The sequence below is a fragment of the Osmerus mordax genome, chromosome 18, assembly GCF_038355195.1.
Source record: "Osmerus mordax isolate fOsmMor3 chromosome 18, fOsmMor3.pri, whole genome shotgun sequence".
In the NCBI taxonomy this organism is placed as follows: domain Eukaryota; kingdom Metazoa; phylum Chordata; class Actinopteri; order Osmeriformes; family Osmeridae; genus Osmerus; species Osmerus mordax.
Window position 1 is genome coordinate 5,231,043 of NC_090067.1, and position 18,669 is coordinate 5,249,711.

The following is an 18,669-nucleotide window of genomic DNA, read 5'->3' on the forward strand; positions in this document are numbered from 1 at the left end:
ACGTCACTAAACCTGCCCACACTTGCCTTAGCTCAACGTGGCCCCCATGCTTCTGTCCCAAGCACAAGGCCGGTCCTTCTCGGAGCCTGTCTACACCTGAGGCAGACCCTGCAGCGAAGACTGAGAGTCCAGATGATTCGGAGGCTTTTCCAGTCACGCCCTTCAACGATCCTCTCCATTTTGGCTGCAGGGATTTTCCTCCCTCTTCTGATTCACGACAAAGCTAGGATTTGTCATGTGTGTGTCCTGGAAAGAGGAAGATGTTTTGAGTACGGCCATGTCTTAAGTCTGTTAATTGATGTTTGACCTGACCGACATACCTGCTCCACAACGACACTCGCCTGACTTTTCTATCCAGAGCCAGGTGTGAAGAAGGGGGTACATCCAAAATAGGTCCATCTCCAAAGAAGTATTTGTGTGTTGGAAGGCACTAAACGGAAAAACACGGACCTAAAAGAATGCACGTCTGATACCTGGTCCCGTTCGCTGGGTGAAGACCTGTGTTCTGGCGTTTTCTGTCGAGTCCTTCCAGGAAAACAAGAAGTTGTTGTCCACGTGAGATTACAGTTGGATGCTTGTTTTGTCTGCGCAAAGTCGACGGCATTCAAACCATTCCATCCCAAGCCAAATAGGTGACTGTTCTAGGCCATGCTCATTGGTCCACTCTCCAGATGCCAAATCGGTTGCCATGGGAACTTGCAGGTGTTGTGAGCTGACGGCTGACATTGCACTGGTTTTCCACTGTAGAACACCTCATCAGCCTATCCAAAAACGTTTTTGTATAAAAACCAAGCTGAATTATATCCAAAGATGTAAACATTTTAATGGTATTCTTTGTTTAACTTCATAACATTCTTTTAAGAGATAAACTACGCCATTGTTTAAGTTGAAGTTGTTCCTGTTTTAAGGGGTTGCCAGTATAAAAAGTGCTTTAACTGACACTAAGCCAAAAACCTTTTGTTTTAATTACCAATGTATAAATGATATAGAGCATGTCCTTTTCTTGGGAACTTGTTCTAGGTCTGCCCCTTTAAACATGGAACTGTCACATTTTGTTGAATAACCTTTTACTTTTAAAGAGTAACCAAATGAAAATGGGATATATTTTCATGGAGATTTTCTATGTCGGTACAATAAGGTACAATAGCTTTCTCTTTTTATTAGCAGAATTGAAATAGTTAAATGACTAGCTATTGTGTGATGAATGATGAATGATTATGTGACCAAATAATGCTTTAATATTTTAACATTCATAGTCTTTACCTTTTATAATACTTTCTCATGACTAAAACACAGTAGCATGCAGGTGTATGTACATATGTATGTTCTCTGTGATTAGTTGACAGTTTGTGAACCTTGAAGGCAATAGCTGCTAATAGAAACCAATTCAAATAACTTACAAGATGACACACAATAGTTTTATGATATAGGTCTGATGGATATGTGTTTGTGGGACAAACTTTTGTTACGCTTTTTTGACCGTTTTGTTTGCTACATACTGGGACTACATCACTACTGAAGTCTTTACCAGGATGTTGAACTTGGTGCCAAAGAAGTAGTGTTAATTGATTCACAGTATCGAGAAAAATAACCAAAATGTAAGTTTTCTTGTAAGCACTACTTGTCTTCAAGGTCGACCATGAACCCTTAATGAGTGTCAAAGGTCTCCTCAAAACAGAGCAGTATAAAAGTCTGAGTGACTGTTTCTCCCATCCCTTTTTCTTACAGTATGTTGTAAGTGAAAGATGTAACGCAAATATGATGCCAAAAAGTGATGGGATATGGGATCTTTCTTTTTACATTTTCGATTTAGAGTTGCATAGTGCTAAATACAAACGTGTTGGTTCTTTTTGTAGAACTGAAATTTTCTTTCTCCTTTTTCTACTCAACATTTGTTCATCCTGCTATGTACAGGAAATGTTGCCCAAACCAAGACGTTATGTTTTTGAAGACTATTATTGATATTATTATTGCTGTTTATCCACAACCCCATTTGTTTTGTAGAAGTTTAAGGATGATGTGAAAATGTTTGTTAGATAAACAAAGGCATGGTGGTCTTGGGCACACAAGGTGGAGTTATGGTTTAAAAAATAGTTTGATGTTAAGATATTCAAAGTTACGTTGTACAGCATAAAACTTTTTCAAGGCCCTAACTCAACCCTGAGCCCAAGAAGTCCACCAAATAGAAAAATAATTAAAAGATTTTTAGTGTGCTAGAATCTGATTGCTATGACCAATGAGATAAAACAATGCTTTAATATGTGATTTCTGTCTTTACATAACCGATTCACTGTTGTACGTATCATATGAAACTGAAAATCTAAAGCTTTAGCCAGTTAAGAAACCAGGATTTATTGTTGTCTTGGCCCTCCCAAAAATGAGACAGAGAGTAAGATTGACATAAGTCATCTGCAGTCAGAGACCAAGCTGTTTTATTTGAACTGTAAGTGTTCATGACTTGATTGGGTAGATTCTCTTAAATCCTCAATGTAATTTTTCAGTCCATTTTTTTCAGGCATTTTAGACTCAAATTGGAATTTTAATTTAGGAAATCAGTGAGTTTTGCCACTCGACATGGATCTATTTATTTATTTATTCTACACAAAGTTCCACAAATGAATGGAAGAATGCATTCACTGTATTTGATTCGAAGAACAGTTGAGGCTGTTCTTGGAATTGGGAGTGCAACTCTGATTCTAACCCAACCCACAGACCAAACACATCTCGACGTCTGTACTGTCACATCGATATTGGACTATAAAGTGTGTCTATCCTTTTCTTTCTTGTCGCTGGTTGTCAGATCATACAGGTTTGCCTATCGTTCCACATATCCATTCGATTGAGACTTCTGCCAATGTTTGACTGAATTGCTCAAACATAATTTTTTTACTTTCAGTTGGATGAAAAACAATTCTTGGTCTATTAATTGTGATTGCATTCAGTATTTTTTTTCAAGACTGTTTTTAATATGACTCTCTTATCTTTCTACTCTTTTCTACATGCTCATACTCCAATGCGCCTAAACCAAATAAAACAAAGACATTTTACTTGAACCATTTGTATTGTTTGTCATTTCCATCAAAATTGCTAATGCGGCCAGGTTAAATTTGGCCTACCTTATCTTAGCAGTCTGATCATATAGCACAGACAGATTTGTCTTTTTATTTTCCTTTTTCACAAATTAAACTTTACTCTGAACATTTCTAAAAGACTTGCAGACTGGCCATACGCTGTACCAATGGTTAAGCTTATTGGGCAAAATAATATTTTTTTATACAAGCGAAGCTGGTTCATGCAGGGGGACGCGAGACCTAGCGTGTCACTAGCAATCGTTATCACCCGTCAAGGCACACCTTCCTAATAGGGTGGGGTATATAGCAGGGACCCCGGCACTTGCATTGCTAGTGCGACACAGACGCTCTTGCTCTCCTGTGGCCTCCCCGGCCTCCCCGGCCTCCGCCCTTTGTCTCGTCTTCTTTTCTTCTTTCTCAGGGGGAATGCGTTCGCTGCTCTCTGCCCGGCAGTGGCGGATCTAAGGGGTGGCAAGGGGTGGCGGCTGCCACCCCAATAAAAAATACTGCCACCCCAATCTTTAAAAAAAAAACATTTTTATGCATTTAGCAGACGCTTTTATCCAAAGCGACTTCCAAGACAGATCTTTACAAAAGTGCATAGGTCACTGATTATAACAACGAGATAGCCCCAAACATTGCGGGTAGCCATTGTAGTGAAACAAGTTACAATTAAACAACATGAACCTCAATCTTCCCATGGAAAATATTATTTGTACATTACAGAACATTTCACTAAATAATATTAATGTTACTGTTTAATTTACACTACAAAGTTATAGCCTAATCATTTACCATAGGGAGTACTGTACCCCCCTACTTTGGATTTTGATTCGCCTCCAGGAGGCCACCAAACCACTTCCTTCTGCCACCCCATTGCCACCACGAATGAAAATCTCTAGATTCGCCCCTGCTGCTCGGATGTCGAGACGGTGTCTCAGGAGACGGTGTCTCCGTTGGGTGCGGCAGGGAGCCGCTGCGAGCACAACCATATGCCAAATCAAATATTACAATAATATATTGTATCGTGTGGAATAAAGTATCAGTTAACAACACTACTGAGTCCTCCTGCCTGAACCAAATATCACCTTCATCTATGCGGGGGTTTACAGACTGTGAAAACATCAAAGTGCAATTAGTTCATCCAGCTAGAGTAATCAAAGAAAAGTGACTTACACCTCCCTTCGAACACCCACATCCCATTAGCCAAACTTTGTCACACATATTTAACTCAAATGTAACCTTTCCATTCTCAAGAAATATTTTTTATGGCTACTGTGTAGCCTATGAATCATTATAAATTAAAACGTAACATTTTGTACTTCCATTTAGGCCACTCAGGGGTGACAAACTGTTGAAATTGTTCCAATCAGTGCAGGACACCAGGCACAATGCCAAGTGAAGCGGGATCACGGCGAGTGCTACATCAGCCTGGTGGAGAGCCGACGACTCATCAATAACCGTAGCAACACAACTGCCAAGTCAGCAGGAGTGAGCGCACGGTGGAGGTGAACTCAAGGCAGGAGCTGTTACTCAATTTATATCTTAAAGGAATCAATCAAATAGGAATGTTAAGGTTAAGGCATCGTCAATAGCATGCTGCACTACGGTGACAATTAACATTTTGAACTTTTGATTTAATATTGGGAGTTTTGGGAAAAATCTTGTCACATTTTTACATGCTTTCAGATTAGCTTCCTGACTTCATGATTAATTGTCTCCAAGGACGAGAATTGCAATGGTCATACATTAGTCAAATATATATTTACTAACACAACCTTTATTGTAAATCTTTTAAGGGATATAATGTAGTATGAAGGCAATTGAACAAGTGTGAATGATTATAGGTGGCTGTATCACAACGGTACATCCGATGGATAGATGTTGCAGTTTTAGTGTTGTAATTGGGACACCAGTCACGTTAACTTCATTTCCATAAACTCTTTCCTCTAAGTGCATACACAATCATTTAAATTTAGATGTCTGTGGTCATTGATTAGATTAGATGGAGCAGATTAACAGCCTGGCTGTAGTCAACAACTTTTTTTCTAATTTGTGTATTACACTAGTACACTAGTTACCATGAATATCTTGGCCTCCTGCCAACTTGGCATCTCCTGCCAATGACTCGTCACCAACTCAGACAAAACCAAACTAAAACTGACCTAAACAACATAACCAAGCAAACCAATCACCTCCAAAAATTAGCTGTCAACACAGGGGACGTTGATCTCTTGTGTATTCAATGTTGTTTTCCATCCTCTACTAATCAAAGATGATCTCTGCCACTTGTTGACAAAGCTACTTTCCTCTTGCTCACTCAATTCATTCCCAAAGTGTAATACTCTTTGTGAGGGAATCCAAAAATACCTTCCATCTAACTTGACAGATGTGGATCTTCCCTTTCAGCCTTGCCTCTGGCAGTCAACTCTTTTTCTTTCTTCTTAGACCTACTGTTGTCCTTCCTCCTTAAGGATAGTCAGCTCCTACAGGAAGATTTTCTTCGTGGGCCCCTTTCCCAGATTATATCTGGACAATGATGTCCTCGTAATAATGCTGTTTGACTTGGTCCTCAGTGGCAATAGCTTTACATGGCTGTTAGTGGCTATGGAAAAGTTATGTCCAGGACAGGTGAAAACATAGTTGGAGTGACAGTAATGGGAGAGAAGAACAAGTCACTCAGGAAAACTCCCTGGAGGGCTCCTTTAAAGACCTACAAATCTAGACATGAAGCAATTGTAAAAGGATGTTTGCAAGCATCACTTAACTGAATGCGCCATACATATTCATGAAGTCATTTAAGAAAACAGTTCTGCGAATCACATTATTCTTAATGTCCAGGGAGGACATCATTCCCTTTAAAATGAATCACATAAATGATCTACGCTAAGCAAACATAAACAGTAATTACATTGTTATCGCGGTTGCCCTGAGCTACTGATATGAGTTACTTACAGAGGACTAACTGGTTATTCATGTAGGGACAAGAAGCAGGGAACGGTAAACACCACTGTTGTGTTGTGCAAGGCTAACAACACTGTTTAAAAAACAATTAGCTGTCAGCACTCCATAACACAACAAGGTTTCTCATGCATTGTTGAACAGAGGGCTCCTGGGAATGCGTCTCTCTCTCTCCCATCCCCAGCCTCTCATGTGTTGCTCTGCTGTCAGTCAAACAGTGTCTTTGTGACAGTCATAGTCTCCTTCCTCCCTCGGCCTTCACACGCCATCCCACAGAAGGATGCTGTTGGCTTTTTATTGAAGTATGATACAGTCATGCTGGGCATACTAAAGCATGCTACTACTTAAGAGCAGTGCAGTATGTACTGCATAGGAGTACATACGTAAGAAGATTCACCCATACAACATATGAATAAACAATACATATTTTTGACTGTGAGTGTTGCCATCAAAAAAATCGAATCGATTTTTTTTTGTATAGCCCTTTTTACAAGCAATGTCACAGAGGGCTTCACATACACCCATAGAACTGCCCCTCAACCAACCTAAACCCTCAAGGAAAAACTACCAGAAAAACTCACTAGAGGAGGAAAAAATGGAAGAAACCTTGGGAGGAGCAATTCAGTGAGGGTTCCCCTCCTCCAGAGAGGGTTAGTGAAAGAGAGGTTCAGAACACAGGCTTAACATAATCATACAGCTGGGAAGTGTCAATGGTTGTTGAAACACCAACATCCAGTGTTCAACTTGGAAATCCAGTGTTGCCATAGAAACAGGCGGCATACAGGTGTGGCAAAGATTTAATTATCACCATTTGCTTAGATTTGTGGAAACAACAAGTAGTATACTGGGAATTATGGGAAAAAACCTTGAAGTTCAAATACTGTATATGAAAAGGCAAGAGCCTGACGCCATTTTCTCTCTCTCTCTCTCTCTCTCTCTCTCTCTCTCTCTCTCTCTCTCTCTCTCTCTCTCTCTCTCTCTCTCTCTCTCTCTCTCTTTCTCTCTCTCTGTCTCTGTCTCTCTCTTTCTCTCTCTCTCTCTCTCTCTCTCTCTCTCTCTCTCTCTCTCTCTCTCTCTCTCTCTCTCTCTCTCTCTCTCTCTCTCTCTCTCTCTGTCTCTGTCTCTCTCTCTCTCTTTTGCTCTCTCTCAGCTGTCATTAGACAAACAAAAAGCTGCAGTCCATTGATTCCACAACCCTTCAAACAGCTCAATCTTCCTTTGCCAACCGGCAACAAAGTTCTGTCGTTAGTGAGATTGGAAGAGCCCTGTGCATTGCATCATTGGATTTAACCTGGTCTTGTGAACCCCCCACACACCCCCACTCTCAATTACCCATCCATCCTCTTCAGCAGACTAAGATGTGGCATCCATCCTCTCTAAGCAACGGACACAGGAGGGAAGGAGGGAGAGAGCGGGCTCAGGAGCTGCCGCAGTGCAGCAGTCTGGAGTGAACACGGCCGTGCCTCAGCTGCAGGTGTGAGGACCAGCTGTGACCACGTGTTTGTCTCCCTTCCCTCATCTCACCTTGGTCCTGACAGTGCTGGTCGTAGTCTCTCTCTCTCTCTTTGCCGAGCCACAGTGGACCGAGGCTTCTCTCCGCTTACCGTCCTGTGAAGTCCAGCTGTAGGCCCGCCTCTTTTCTTTCGGTAATGTTACATTGTGAGGAAATAACTGTCTCCAATTAGAACAATTCTGCCCTCAAGAAATTAATTAAAAGAAGTCAGAGACTTTGTAACGTCCGCCTGGGTCATGACCAAACTTTTAAGAAACAATTACAATGATTACTTTCCTGAAATGGTGTCCTTTTAGGCAAATGGGATGGCAGGATGTAATTAGATTGCAGTTTAATCGGCAGTGGTTGCAGTGTTGTGTTGACTGAGATTATAAGCAGGAGCAAGAATACCTTTGTTTTCAAATGACAAACACAAACCATCATATGAATAGACATTTATAAGAACCATTTGAACACTGATGTGCTCAATGTAAAACACTATGATGAATGGAAAACACTTCTTCATCATAGTGAGTTAGGCCTTTTTTTTGTTCAGTGTTACATTTACTACAGACAGTACATACATAAGTGTGTTGTAAAATATTTGAGAATATTGTTTTTATACTCAGAACACAGAAATACACGGTAACAAATATATTTTACATATATGTACACAGTGTACATCCCAACCAACACAAAGTTGCACATACAGTGGTCTACATACAAAACAACTGAATAATTTACTGTATAGTGTATACAGTTACATTATTATTATTTTTCTTTGTATTTGCCAGAATGTTATGGCGTTATTTTCTAGGACCATGTTCATGATTTCAGTTTCCTGTTCAGGAGACAGAAGACGTTCTCGACCACCTTGTGTTGGTAATCTTTCATTTCTGCCAAACAAATAGTACAATACTGTAAATACAGTGTAGGAATACAAAGTAGGAATACATTTTCCAAATACTTCAAACATACTTTATTTTCACAGTCCTACAGAACAGTCCACAGGCAATACTGTACTACTGTACTCATTGAGTACTGTATTGATGCAGTAGGCCTACTGCAATTTTGTAGTGAGAGTAGATTTCTTACCTATTCTCATTTCGGAAAGTCCGGATGATGGATGCTAGAGTTTACCTGCTCAAATTTGGCTGTACTCTTTGCCCAGCCTCCCTCATTGTTAGACCATGGTTGACCACATGGTCAACCAAAGCGGCTCGGATCTCATCAGAGATTATGGTCCTTGGCCTTCCTCATCCTCGCCCTCCCCGTCCTCCTCCTCTTACTCTCACTCCTCTGCCTCTGCCTCTGTTTCCAACGTTGGCATCCATTGCTCAAAAACAGAAGAGGTCACCTATTGCCCTTTTATGCTAAAGCTCTGATTGCTAATTGTAAAACTGTGTGACAGGTGTTTGACCATGCGATGAGTCGGTGCGTGTATTTGAATGGCAGTGTGTTCCTTGTGAAAACAAAAGATTTTCTTCATGAAAATTGTGCCAAATGCAGAGAATTGTGTGTAGTGTTTTGAAAAGACTGTGTTTTAGAACTGCAATTTGAGTGTAAAGCAGGAATTGTGCTTGTAGTTTAGCAGAATTGGTTCATGGGGTTGGTGCATGAGTTACATGTTGTGGTCATTGTGTCTTAAGTACCAGTATTTGTGTGTAAACAATTGAGAAAAACTGTAATGTAACCTTCATGTAAAGCGTTTGACATCCACTCAATGCATTCTTACCATGTGAAGTTTGTTAGAAGAGAGGTACCATTTTACCTGAAATGAATGTTCCTCAGGCCTGAGCAGCATTTGATGAGTTTACGTAAGAGAGCGGTTCGAGAATTCAAAGAATACATACTTCACTTCATACAGAATCCGTATACTAAATTGAGCACGAATAAATGGAAGTCACGCACCATGTGCAATGAGTTTTGAGCCATGCCTTCCCATCTTCCCTTTCACCTTTGCATTTCTGAAGCAGGTTCTCCAATGAGGCCCCTATACTGAAATGTTTACATGGGAATTTATTGACACAGCTCTGAAAAACAGACTCCAGACGTCTTAGACGCTACTGGAGATTTTCCACACAGCCTACTATCTACCCAAACGTATTACAGCTGCCTTTACTTTCTTTCTTAATCAAAATGTGTAAAATATTTTATTTACAAATGGGTTGTTTCATGGCCAGTTTGAGACTTTCTACAGACATCACGTATTTAGACTCAAGTCTAATCAGGATATAATATAGTCTAGTGGTCATGCTTGAATTACACCTTTACTCCAAGGGGGAGGGTATCACCATGGTAATAGCAAGGGGCAGGTAGACAGGTTAGATCTAATTGACTGGCTTAAATTCCAGGCATAGCTCTGGCCGTTTCTGAGCCAACGCAGTGCCACACGGTCAGACATCCGCTCACTACAGAGATAACAAGTTCAAGTTAGGTTACTGAGGATTCCCACCTCGAGGTGGAATCATGTGTGAGAAGCCCCGACCATAACCATAACAGGTTCAGAGAATGGGAGGTCCGAGGCAAGTAAGAAAGTATTTAAAAAGAGATTAGGGCTAGACACTTGACAGCACGGCAGAATGACACCAAACAAACAATAACAATATTTATATGTGAAATGGGAGACCGTGATCTGAGAGCTGCTCGAAAAGACATGACGAATTCTTGAAGTTGGCAGCCCTGTAATGCAGGGTATTGATTTACCTCAGCTCCGTATTGGCCATGAAGTAAGTTATTAAAAGACAAGAACAGTGAAGGTTTGAGTATCATTAGAAACCATGGAGACAGGTCCGATCAGGCCAAACGAGTTTAAAGAGATACATTCTCAAAGCAGGCATACAGTGTGCAACACCACACTCAGCAGTAAAAGCTATACTGAAAAATGAAAATTCACAGAGGTCAGTAATGATAATCTCACACAGGGCAAGTTCAGTCTAGACAATCACGTATTAGATTTGAGCATTTTTGTTACATGACATGGACATGTAGATTAACTTTGGCGGAGTGGATGATCTAAGGGAAGCACTCCCTGCCTCCTTGATGCAACACCTCCATACATGACATATGAGGCAGGGAGCAATAGAGATATAATCCCCCTGGTGGATAGAACATACAGAAGGGGACGGTGGAGGGTGGCAGCAGCACTGATCATACAACAAATGGGGTGAGTGTGTGCGTATCCGCGCGTCTTTTAAAGACAACTTATCGGACGTGGCCCAATGGATATGCGCTGCTTACATGGGTGTGGTAGTGGGCGGAGGAAAGGAAGGTGGCGTAAATGGATGACGCGCGCTGCCCGATTGCCCTGCCTGAACTAGCTGCGCTCATGTTATCCACCAGTTTAAAAAATCACACTAGATCCCATTCTGTATCCGAACCACACTAGATTACCCCACCCCATAAGAATACTTGGTCTCTTATCATATACACAACTTTTATTCTCTGTTACTATCAGCCAAGTCCCAGAATTATTGCAGGATTCATCTGAAATAAACAATTTTGAAACCTGACTTGGTCTGAACTCCACCAGGGAGATTTACCATCAAGAATTGCATCTTGTCTACATGTCAGGGCTGAGAATACAATAAATAATAGGAATAACAAAAAATATATAAATAAATATATATATATTCTGACTGCAATAGCAGAACATTCACATCGATCTTCCTTTGCCAGTCCCTATACTCAAAGTGACTGTACAATTTCAAAGGAGTGAAAACCTGCCCGCTCTGGTCTGCAACAGAACAAGTCTTAGCTAAGAACACTAAATACACTAAACTAGACACAGGTGCTGACAATGAATCTAATACTCCAGAGAGGTGGAGAGCGAGCAGCTCTCTCTCAGAGAATCTTGGCATGACGCGTATGCAGAGGGAGGTTGATGATAAGACTACAGCTTAGTCATTACTGACAAGACACAGGTGTATAAGAAGCTAGGAGCTAGATGAGGGAGGGAGAGAGACAAGACACAGGTGTATAAGAAGCTAGGAGCTAGAGGAGCGAGGGAGAGAGACAAGACACAGGTGTATAAGAAGCTAGGAGCTAGAGGAGCGAGGGAGAGAGACAAGACACAGGTGTATAAGAAGCTAGGAGCTAGAGGAGCGAGGGAGAGAGACAAGACACAGGTGTATAAAAAGCTAGGAGCTAGAGGAGCGAGGGAGAGAGACAAAACGCACCACAGACACACAGCATGACAAGGAAACACCAGGGAACAGAACTGTTGGGCGGCACATCACATTATCAACTGATGTCAGACTCATGCAATCGACCAAAGGTGAGGCCTTCCCCTTTAGGACAATAGGGTATTACTAAGTACGTACATGCACTATGTATGCATTCACAGACACACTCTGCGGCCTCAAATGGCATACTTTTTCATTTGACTTGTGTTGACAGGGTGGGACAACGCCGACAAACGCTGATTGAAACAGAGTTGTTTTTGCTGCTTCTGTATTTTGAAAATGCCTGTGCATTGTTCTGCGAGTGTGGGCATTTCTTTATGACTGTGGAGACTCTTAGATGATGAGCAGCCTCCTCCCATGCCAGGTTTATTAAGCTAAGTAGCAACAATGAGCTCTGTTTGACGTGTCAATGTGGGATACTAACCATTGTGTCGCATGAATCATTCGACGAAACCACCTTCTCCAGGGTGACAACCGTCATAAACATGCAAACTCAGTCTATTCTCGGATCCAATTATTTGATTGTGATGTATTTCCTAACCTAAGGGAAAGGATGTAGGCCTGCATCACCCCTAGTGAGTGAGGGGTAAACTGCTGTTACAACTGCCTCGGCTGTAGCTCCTTCCACACACTTCAATTCACATACGCAGAAACCCCCACAGCCATACAAGGAAAGTCTAGTGGTCTCTGCACATTTACAGTAAAAGGGCCTCCTGTGATCTCAAAACAAAAAAGGTCTGCATCCTCAGTGCCTCCCAACAAATAAAGTAATATTCAGGATCTCTCTAATTATAATAGAGTATCTGGTGTTTTTCCTTTTGATTTCAACACTGATGGTTCAAGTGAGGACAAAAGACAAATTCAACATAGTAGCTCATGGGATTGATTCCTTTAATTCTGAGTACAGTTCATTGTCCTTTAAGCATATAAAACTGTGTCAGGTACACACCAACATACATTTACAGGACATTTAGATATTTGCACCACAAAATCCACTAACGTTATCATACAATATAGACATTAAATGGCTGTCACATGTTAGAGGGATGGTAATACCTGCTGGCTGGCAGAATCAAACATTACTATGAACACCATATAAGTGAAGAACCATTGTACAATGTTCTTGCTGAACATTGAAAATAACATTGTGCATAGCATAATTATAATGAGCTATATGTTTCAGATAAATTAACACAGACAGGCAAAGGTTAAATGAGATCATGAGATGAGATGCATCCTTTGTCGCACATACACTGCACAGGTTATCACTGACAGTCAAAAGAAAATGAAAGAAAGGCTTGGACTGAGTGGTCTGTTTAGGACACACTCATTGCAACTATCTCTCTCTACCAGGATTCTGTCTGGGCACATTCATGCTTGTTGACAAATGTACCAAATGGGTAATGACTGCCTGCCTGTCGTTATTTTTTAGCTTGTTGCTCGCTAAATACTCAAGGAAAGTTCACATTCCAGTCCTTCCAAAAAGTCCTAAAATGTTTCTTCGTTGGTACACATTAAGAAGTTAAGTGGGTTAAAATACCTCAACAACCTGACAACTTCTGTCTGATGTTTCTATCTGCTAGACTAACTGGAAAACTCCAATATTCCTAATATATATACTAATACTACTAATATATAAAAGATTCCCTAATCGCTGTGTTTTTATACAATGTTATCTTCTATCCATCTTATTCATAGAGGGTTTTTTCTGCCATGCATACAGTACTAATTGGAATTTAGAGATAAAGTATTTCAATCAGAATTGTAATCTTCATTACAGGACATTTTAGTTATGAATATTCAAACAATTTGTAACAGGGCGAAATCCAAAGCTCAACACAGTACTAGAGGCTGCACTGAAAAATCTTGCGGATTATCAAAGGTCCACAAAACTCTAAGGCAATGTGACATTCACAGTAGGGTAGTTTGGTGAGTTTCATAGTCTATAATCCGTATCTGGTAGTATTTACCCTAGGTTCCCACTTGGATGGTCACCACTGGGGTTGTCAGACGATTCTGCTTCCGCACTGGGCCTGCCCCTCCTACCCGAGAGTTGATCCATGGACCTTGGCGAGGCGTTGTCATGTTGGCGGCCGCAGCACCACGCAACCACATCAGCCAGATCCGCCCGGAAGGAAGGCGTGTAGAAGCTGTAGATGACCGGGTCGCAGCACGTGTTGAGGTTGCCGAAGACAAAGAGAATGTGGTGGACGTACTCCGGCATGTTCCGGAGAATGCGTGGTTGGAACCAATACCAAATCCCCAAGAGATAGTAGGGTGTCCAGCACACCACGAAGGAGGCGACAATCACTATTGTCATCTTCAGGGTCTTCATACGAGCCTTGGGGATCATGTCTGTGCCGCTTCGTCTCAGGCATGATTCACCACCTGGAGAGACACAAGAGTAGGTAGATGGTGATGTACAGTGTCTTCGAAAGAGTTTTTGCAAATGGCCATTGTACAATTATAGTTTCAGTAATGCCAACGTGGTATTTGTTTGGTTTTTATTTGTTTTATATATTTTTATCAGGAATAAACTTGTGGTTGGGATTAAGATGGCCACATTGAGAATGTTTGTAGCCCAGAATTAAGGTATTTGTGAATGTTAAGTTGTGAATGTGTCAAGGGTAAAAGTGTGTAAGACGGCACACACCTTTGCTCTTAAGCATCTGCCGATTGATCTCGATGAGGATGTGGGTGTAGCAGAAACTCATGACAAGAAGCGGGAAAACGTATAGTGTCACGAAGTGGAACATGTTGTAGGCTGTCTCCTGCCAGCGGTGCTGGAAGCTTCCATGCGTCACACACTGAGTGAAGTCTACTCCCTCAGCTTTGATAGCCCTGAAGATGAACAGCTTGACATGGAGAAGAAAGAAGGGACAGGATCACTCCGGTGTTAGAAAGCCACTTTTTTCACAGAGAAACACACAGACAATACACCCTCTTTGAATCAGAAATCTGTAGCAACATTTGATTGTCTCATAAATAGTATGCATTATGTACTGTACAAGAAACATGCATTTCCTCCACCACAATGTTGATCCAAGTCATGTTGTGACATGTTGTGGCCTGATAGTTTGTTCTGCTACCCACGAGGGACATTGTAGGAAGAAAGATGGCGGTGAGGACTTCAGACGTATCGATCCCCACAATTCACCTCCTACTTCTATTTTCAGTCTGGCATCTCCCATCCCTTTTCCCCTCATACGATTTAGTAGTCCGCCTTGTGTCCTTCTCTGTCTTCCCACCCACGGCCCAAGTGGCCATGCATTTCTATCCTCGTTTAGAAAATATACTTTAAAGTGGCCCCTCTGGAAGCCAGCCATGTTGTATCTCCCTGTACATTAGGGGGATTGGATCTGAGATCAAATGCTTCTCTCTTTAGCTCTCTAACCTTTTGGGATGCAATACTTAGGCAGTCAGCCATGAAGAGACTGAAAGGTATTTCCTGTTAGTGTGGTTCAAAGGCCCCGTGACCTTGAACTAGAATCATCAGTGTATACTTTCAACAATAAATGTACCTACAAGAGTGATAGGATGGAAATTCTGGAGAAGGCAGGCCAGAAGGAGTCACGACAAAGGAAAGGAGTTGACTTTTGTTTATTAGTCGAGCGGCCCCGATCAAACAATCAGTTCAAGACAAACTGATGGCATGAGTGAAAACTCTGTCTCAGCCGTGCTTAAATACATGAGTTGGACAGTACAGATATAGAATGCACAGAATTGCTTCCTTAACGCCTCCTTCAGTGGTCAGAGCACTGATACACTAGAACGTTCAGCAGGTGAAGTGGTCGTTAATCACATAAGCCCTATTTGTACATGATTTTCCTTACTGTCTCCCCACTGTCTGGACTGCGTGCTATATTCTGCTCAGAGGGGGCCTCGCTGCATGACCTCTTGACCTTACAGAGGCTCAAGCTGTACATATACCCAGAAAATCTGCCTTACAAAGAGCATCGAATCTTTTCCTGTTTGATTTCTCCTCTGTCTGCTTCTTCCTGTACAGTCTTCCGTCATAAACCCTTTCCCCCTCTTTTCTTTCTTTCTTTCTTTCTCCCTCTCCTTTTTTGTGGCATTTTCTTTTCCCCTCCACTCTTTGCTGAAGTGTACCTCTCAGCATCAGATTGAGTGGATCTGTCAAACTAGCCTGACTAAATCTGAGATGTCATCCAAGTCAAGTAATAGAACTGAGGAATTAAAAACTGTTTGAATTAAAAAGCTTGTCTTTTCTCTAAATGCAGTGGGCAGTTCGACAGTATTTTCCTATCAGCCTCTTTCACCTGCATGTATGACATTGATTAGATGATCACTGTTTGTATAACCTCATGGTTAAGTACAGTAATTCAGTGACATTCCTCACATCTAAGGCAGAGTGGGCTCAAGCAGTCATGTGGCATGCGAAGAAGATCTGTGATAATCTGTGATTACTGAAATACTTGGTCCTATGAAGAGGACAGGATCCCTTTCAAGACTACAGTAGCTGCTACGGCATGATAACCCAAACCCACCTGTGGTGAGGCTAGGAGTAAGCTGAGGACCCACGCCACCAGCAGCATCCTCTTGTTCCTGCGCCCAGAGTCGAGCGCATCCAGCGGGTGCAGGATGGCGTGATGGCGGTCCAGACTGACCACCACCAGTATGAACGTAGCAGAGTGCATGGCAAAGAGCTTGAGGAAACACATGAGCTTGCACATGACATCCCCGGCGTACCACTGCACGGTGATGTTCCAGATGGCGTCCAGGGGCATCACCACAAAGGTCATCACCAGGTCGGCCGAGGCCAGGCTGCCAATCAGCGGCCGAAGGTGGGCCGCGAGACGGCGCCCTCTCCCGCAGGTGACGCTGATGAGCACGGAGAGGTTGCTGATGGCAGCGAAGACAAACAGCACCAGGGTGGCCGCGACCCGGAACTGGGCCGCGACCGTGAAGGTGGGGGCCTCCCAGTCCAGAGGAGGTGGGAAGGAGGAGGAGTTACTAAAGGACCCCAGGAAGGTGTTGTTTTCTGGTGGGGATGTGGGGTTCGCCCACATAATAGACACATTTCCCTTCATCCTGTGGAACAAAAAGTGTGGAAGTGACAACAGAAATCACAACACTAATCAGTGATGGAGAGCACTAATAGCAGGTTTAGGGTGATTTATGAGAGCTTGCAGGCAGGCATGCTGCGAAGTGCTTGGAAAACTTGCACTGTGGAATGCAATATGTGGTCCATGATCGGCAGGTTCTTCCAGGTCAATGGGAAAAGATCCACTTTAGCATCTCACCTCTAACTACAAGAGTCTCACAGGGATCTGTGCTGCGACCAAATCCCTTCTTTTTTTATATTGGTTTGTTAGTCGGACATCTCTTCTTGAACGTCCTACTACAACTTAAAACAGACTCCAGACCGGACGGAGCTGCTCTTCATCCCTGTTAGATCCTAACCAGTACTAGAGCTCTCCATCCCTTTTGACGGCAACACGGTGCCAGCCTTTCATCTGCAATAAACCCAGATGACATCCGAGATGACAATCTGGGTTTCCAGAGGCACATTGCTGCCCGCGTATCTCGGTCCTTGTCAGTATAGCCGATGCAACATCAGGAGGATCTGTCTGTTTCTGTCTGAGGACGACACTCTGCAGCGGGTCCAGGCCACAGCACTCTGTCATCTCCTCTGATGTAAATCCCTTCTCGCAGTCCTATCAGCCTGTGCCATTCGTTGGTATAGAACACTATTCTGAGTGCTGAGATGAGAATTGACACACAGTCGGTAGGGCAAACACGTGAGTTGTTCACATGTGCGAGACCCAGGAAACCTACGATGCGTCATCTATTCTGTCACTTTTAATATGAGACTGTTGACTCAGACTTAGTAGAGAACAGCGAGGGTATGAGCTAGTGGGAATATTGGTTACATTGTTGTATTCCAGTGATGCCTGCATGCTTCATATATTTTTTTATTGTTACTGCAACAACAAAATTGCATAAAGATATCCTGCATCATTGTTTTTGGAGACCATGTGAACAAATGGATTTCATTTGCACAGTAAAAAACATTAACGGTAATATACCAAGCTTTAGTATTCCTGAAAGATAATGCATTTACCTGACATACATACGTACATCTTTCTCAAAAACAGAGCTGGGTCCCTATGCAATTTGACTGTGCAGTACATGGAAGCTGCATACAGCCTCAGTAGACATGTGAATGCACTATAAATGTTAAGTACCAAGGCATTTCAATGTGTAAATCAAAGCCGTTATTGGAACACAATTCATACCCAGCAACAGTGTGCTAAGTATTGATATATATATACAGTATATATACTGTATGTAAGCAGATGGTCATAGCTCCATGTCATATGTTCATTTGGCTACATGACACCACATGGTTACCATGGTTTCTGTTGGCTTAGAGACAATGCAATCAATTCATGAGAGTTCACCGGAGAAGGATGTCATCCCACTCACGTATCAACGACCATAGAGATTAATCTTGAAGTGAGTTGAACCTATACTGTAAGGACTCACTGAAGACATTTGGTTGAAGCAAAGCTACATTGCCTTCATACAAATCACAAGAAGCAGAAAATGAATAGGAGTCTTGTGAAACAGTGCTGAAATACTGAAAATATTTATTTGATACTGAGTATGACATCAATCAGCTTGTGATAAGAAGATCCCTAAACTTTATATCCAAATGCAAAGTGCACATTTTTACTGTTATTTGGCTGTCTATTGGACATTTTGGAAACATTTGGATATTCTATGATTTTATTATAAAATACGCTGTGGGTTTTCTGCCACTAAAACAAGATTAACATATCCTTGAGAGTACTTTGAGCCAAATTAACCCATTTTCACCCATTGCCCATTTTATGAATGGACAGCAGGGCTGCATTAGCTACCCCCTCCATATTTCTTCTCTGCGCAGAACAGGAATGATAGTTTACATGACAGGTGTCATGCTGACCTCCTTAAT

General features: G+C 42.0%; 1 protein-coding gene across 1 annotated transcript; it reads right to left on the minus strand.

Annotated features, from left to right (window-relative positions):
• Window positions 1-13,674: 13,674 nt before the first annotated feature.
• On the minus strand, window positions 13,675-16,759 carry LOC136961889 (gonadotropin-releasing hormone II receptor-like). The gene is made up of 3 exons (XM_067255372.1): window positions 16,217-16,759; window positions 14,362-14,563; window positions 13,675-14,096 (listed from the first exon to the last, which is right to left on the minus strand). The coding sequence occupies exons 1-3, from the start codon at window positions 16,757-16,759 to the stop codon at window positions 13,675-13,677; spliced, it is 1,167 nt and encodes a 388-aa protein (XP_067111473.1).
• Between the last annotated feature and the right edge of the window lie 1,910 nt (window positions 16,760-18,669).

Bases quoted from the DNA above. Each gene is read 5' to 3' on its own strand.
- LOC136961889 (XM_067255372.1), bottom strand. From the start codon at position 16,759: ATGAAGGGAAATGTGTCTATTATGTGGGCGAACCCCACATCCCCACCA. The intron at 14,564-16,216 runs GTGGGTTTGGGT...CTCCATGTCAAG, and splicing joins TACTCCTAGCCTCACCACAG to CTGTTCATCTTCAGGGCTAT. The intron at 14,097-14,361 runs GTGTGTGCCGTC...GTGTCTCTCCAG, and splicing joins GCAGATGCTTAAGAGCAAAG to GTGGTGAATCATGCCTGAGA.